Here is a 4,833-nt window from a genome sequence, read left to right as displayed (position 1 = left end):
TATATATATATATATATATATTAATAATAATAAATAAATAAATATTTTGAAATATTCCTAAAATAGGCTTAATTTTATTTTATTTATATATTTTTATTTAATATAATCAAGTAAGACGAGGATACGTTCTTGACAGATTTACTGAGATTCAAAATTTTAATAAATTATATGATAGTATATAAATAAAGCTAAAATAACAATGGACTGCAGAATCTGTATCTCCCCAGCTTATGATCTACACATCATTTATATGCAGTTAAACTAAAGCTTCTGGAAACACTTGAGGAAAAGTAGTTAACTAACATAAAGTAGCCGACTTCATCTATTTAAGCAGAAAATATCGAATAAACTACAAAAATAACTAGAACCACTAGATCGGTGGTTCTCAGTTCCCTTCGAACTGGCAGAATATCCTGTGATGTCCACTTCGCAGGGCACTTACGGTCAATTAGAACAAACGTCTGAAGTAATAAGAGACACATACAAAATGTGCAGAGCTGTACTAGATAATACACATGACTGTTGTGATGAGAGCAGTATTTATGTGGCACAGAAACAATAAATGTGTGGCATTACACTTGAACAGAAAAACTAGTGTTTTTAACATAAGTGAGCTACTGAAGCTAAAGCTGTGAGAATAACCACTGTAATGCTGTAAAAGACGATCCAGCTGTGCCAGAAATCACTAACACACTCTGCCAATTCACCTCTATATGACACACACACTTTATAGCATTATGAGTTCTTCTGCTGACATTAAATCAAGCAGCAAGCCACATAAGGCCATGAGATACAGAACTGTTAGTTAAGAGCACTTAAGAAGTGCCGTTACACTGAATGTAAAGCACAGAACAGCAGCTACAGCAATATGATAAAACATCTGTGTGTTTATCTAGAAATATTTACATGTATTTACAGCTGATGTGCAGCTGGCTATATATTTTACAATGACTATGCACAAGGCTCATGCAAAAAGATCCAAAAACTTCACATTTTTTCCTTTCGTCAATGCACATGCAACTGCATTCTATGTAAACAATGCTGTTCTATTAACATTAATTTTCACTTCAGAGGAGATGCATGCAGCATTCACAGCACTTTAACTGAGAAAAACATGGGTGTTTTTGTGCATCACCGGATTTTCTGAATTTCTTGAATTGCATGCTAAAAAATGCACACAACTCATGCAAACAAAAATTCATCAGTGGGCATAATTCATTCTTACTGAATATATTCTCACTCAAAAATGTGGGCATGTTTGTGCAATAATATATATATTTTTAATTGTAATAGTGCAAAATGTGGGATAAAAGTGCAAAGGGTTGAAACAGCAAAATATTTTATTTAATTTATAAAAAATAATCTTTCAGCATTCTATACAAACAAGGCTGTACATTAATGCATGCCATATTTGCAGTACTTTAACCGGGAAAAATGTAAGCGTGCACACTAAAATAACGCACACAGTACATGCAAATACGGCGTCATTAGTGTGCGAAACCTGTTTTTACTAAATAAATTTTTACAGAAAAATGGGGGGGGGTGCAATAATAGTATTTTTTATTATAAAAATGTAAAACTCGAAAGAAATCAACATTCTTTTTTTTGCATTCTACATAAACAAGGCTGTTCTGTTAACATTAATTTTCACTTCAGAGGAGATGCATGCAGCATTCGCAGCACTTTAACTGGGAAAAGGATTTTAGAGTTACATTTTTGTCCATTTGTCAATGCAAACTCCTGCTATGCAGATGAGGCATACTATGGAATTGTGTTTGTGCATCACCTGATTCCCTTCAGTGATTTTGAGTGTATAACACATGCAAATACAACATCATCAGTGGACATGATTCATGCTTTCTGAATTCCTTCCTTATGTTGATCCCCCAAGTAACAAAACAGCTCTCTGTTTAATGCTTTGACGTGATTGTAGGGCTGGTGAACATCAGTGAAGTCTTACCGCAGGTGAACTGCTGCTCCTGAAGACTGCGCAGCTCCAGTCCATGAAGACGAGCCGGATACACGCATACAGATTAATTCCCCACACGCACCGCCTGAGATCTGATCCACGACAACAACCAGCGCAGCTGACAATCACAGAGCAGATAGTCTGTGCCCACGTGCCTGAAAACACCACGATCATCCATTTAACGCACTGACGCTATTGCATGAGGACAACATCTGAACTGATTCTGCAGAGCTGCTTTGGGAAGTTACTTTTACTTTTATTCTAATTAATTCTACTGCTGGTAACGAATAATAGCATCCATCTAGTTCCCCTGCATTACTTTGAGTGCACTGACAGAGAACAAAAACTGTCCAAATGAACAAAGTTAAACAAAATAAATGTAATAAATCACTTGCGGTTTAGAGGCAACAGATTCTGACAAACTTAATAGTTAAAAACAACAAAATTAGTAAAAATTTAACTGAAATTAAAGTGAAAACAGAAAATGTAAAATCCAATTCAAAATATTAACAAAACCGTCAAAATTTCTAAAACTAACTAAAATTAAAGTGAAAACATAACATGTAAAATCTAATTTAAAAAATATTAATAAAATCATCAATTTCTAAAATTAACTAAAATTAAAGTGAAAACATAAAATATAAAATCCAATTCGAAATATTAACAAAACCGTCAAAATCTCTAAAACTAACTAAAATTTAAATGAAAACATAAAATATAAAATTCAATTCAAAATATTAACAAAACCGTCAACATTTCTAAAACTAACTCAAATTAAAGCGAAAAATAAAATATAAAATCCAATTAAAAAAATATTAATAAAATCATCAAAATTTCTAAAACTAACTAAAATTAAAGTGAAAACATAAAATGTAAAATTCAATTAAAAAAATATTAATAAAATCATCAATTTCTAAAACTAACAAAAATTAAAGTGAAAACATAAAATCCAATTCAAAATATTAACAAAACCGTCAACATTTCTAAAACTAACTCAAATTAAAGCGAAAAATAAAATATAAAATCCAATTAAAAAAATATTAATAAAATCATCAAAATTTCTAAAACTAACTAAAATTAAAGTGAAAACATAAAATATAAAATCCAATTCAAAATATTAACAAAACCATCAAAATTTCTAAAGCTAACTAAAATTAAAGCAAAAACATAAAATATTAAATTAAATTCAAATATTAACAAAAAATTTAACAAGAATACTACAGTTTAGTAATTAACGTTTTTGTAATTTTGTTGGCATTTTTACTATATTTTTTCAATATCTCTTTTTAGCTTTAGCTTGTATTAATTTCAGTTTTAGCTTTATTAAAGTGGTGTAGGTTGTAACAACGGATCTCTTGGTGTTTGACATTAACTCACATAATCTGTGATTGTGTAGCACGCGTCCAAGTGAATTTTATTTGTAGAGGACAAATGTGGCCACCGTTTATCAAAGTTTGAGATCTAGCACAAACAACCACTGAGTTACTGACGCTCAGACAAAAAGTGTTACATTCATAACCACCCATTTAAACAGTAGAAATCAGTGCAGAAATCTTACAGCGCTCTGAGAGACGGGGCGTGTGTGAACAAACCCTCCGGCAGCGTGGAAAAGATATTCCCAGACAAATTCCTGAAAGACACACAGACGTTATGCACAAACCTATCCCAGTAACATTAAAACACAGCTAGAACATACAGCTCCCTGTGTTCAATAAAGACTCACAGTTTGGAGAGACGGCCGAGATCAAGAAACATATCAGCAGAGAAACAGCCAATCCTGTTGTTGGAAAAGATCCCTGCACAAACACACACACACGTTTACTTAGCTATCTAAATGGGGACATTACATAGACTTCTATTGTTTTTATATACAGATAGTTTACACTTTTTAACCTAAACCCACCCCTACTCCTAACCCTACCCCTAACAGAAAACTTTCTGCATTTTTACAATAAAAAAAAAAACGTCTCAGGTTACGCATGTAACCATGGTTCCCCTTCTAGGGAACTCCACGCTGCGCCCCCTAGGGGGCACATTGGGGAATGCAGCCTGCATGACCGGTGTCTGAAGCAATTGTGAAACAACGCCAATCTACTGGCCCACCTGGCCCATGACGTCATAGGCGGGATGCCCGGAAGTATAAAAGGGCTCCTGCTGAATATGTCATCCTCTTTGCTGTCTGAAGGAGACGTAGACAGGCAGGCCGAAGGCATAGCAAGGGGGCGCAGCGTCTCGTTCCCTCTCGGGAACCATGGTTACATGAGTAACCCGAGACGTTCCCCTTCAAAGGAACTCAACCATGCGCCCTAGGGGGCACATTGGGGAACGAAATCCAAACACGCCGTGCCGAGGCGCATGCCTGTCCACCTGGTGGGAGAGCACCAAGGAAGCGACAGACATAAACAAAGCCTTTCCTCAGAAAGGGGCCATGCTACTGACGCCACAGGCCGCTCACACAACTTGGCAGAAATGCACTGTCTCGGCAAGGGCTCAAAGAGACCGCTACTTAAAGACCCTGAAAAAGGGGAGCAGACACTGAGCTAGCACACAGATATCCACAGATAACTATGCACCTAGGAAGGGCTACCAGAAGGGGGACTGACTGAAAATACCCAGACCACAAAGAGTGGGCTGTCTACTTGCAACCCTAGCAGGGGAGACAGCACTGTCTAGGTAAGGGCTCAAGGAGACCGCTACTTAAAAACCCTAAGAAGGGAAGCAATCACCGAGCTGTCACACAGCTAATCCCACACAGTTAGCCTAATAACCAGGTAAACCTTCCAGTGAAGCTGCCTAGAACAAAAGATTGGGCTATCTACTTATGACCCTAGCCGGGGAGATAGCACTGTCTAGGCAAGGGCTCA

The 4,833-nt window shown here is 36.1% G+C and overlaps 2 protein-coding genes across 3 annotated transcripts in view; both read right to left on the bottom strand.

Annotated features, from left to right (window-relative positions):
• Positions 1-2,033, bottom strand: part of LOC107720869 (adhesion G protein-coupled receptor A3-like) — a gene marked incomplete at its 5' end in the record, with an annotated part of 91,183 nt that extends 89,150 nt beyond the window's left edge. Inside the window, one exon of the mRNA XM_016528702.1 lies at positions 1,961-2,033. Within this exon, the coding sequence (XP_016384188.1) occupies positions 1,961-2,033 (73 nt within the window). The remainder of the gene's footprint in view (positions 1-1,960) is intronic.
• Positions 1,967-4,833, bottom strand: part of LOC107720833 (adhesion G protein-coupled receptor A2-like) — a 33,737-nt gene continuing 30,870 nt past the window's right edge. Inside the window, exons 4-6 of one of the 2 annotated variants that reach the window (XM_016528671.1) lie at positions 3,693-3,765; positions 3,528-3,599; positions 1,967-2,124 (exon numbers count right to left, since the gene is read on the bottom strand). In XM_016528671.1, the coding sequence (XP_016384157.1) occupies positions 3,726-3,765 (40 nt within the window). In that variant the 3' untranslated portion in view covers positions 1,967-2,124; positions 3,528-3,599; positions 3,693-3,725. The remainder of the gene's footprint in view (positions 2,125-3,527; positions 3,600-3,692; positions 3,766-4,833) is intronic. The other variant, XM_016528676.1, reaches the window with a different exon arrangement.

Source organism: Sinocyclocheilus rhinocerous, unplaced genomic scaffold (assembly GCF_001515625.1).
Source record: "Sinocyclocheilus rhinocerous isolate Xijiao unplaced genomic scaffold, SAMN03320098_v1.1 scaffold5941, whole genome shotgun sequence".
Taxonomy (NCBI): Eukaryota; Metazoa; Chordata; class Actinopteri; order Cypriniformes; family Cyprinidae; genus Sinocyclocheilus; species Sinocyclocheilus rhinocerous.
This window is presented reverse-complemented; position numbering and strand designations above follow the sequence as displayed.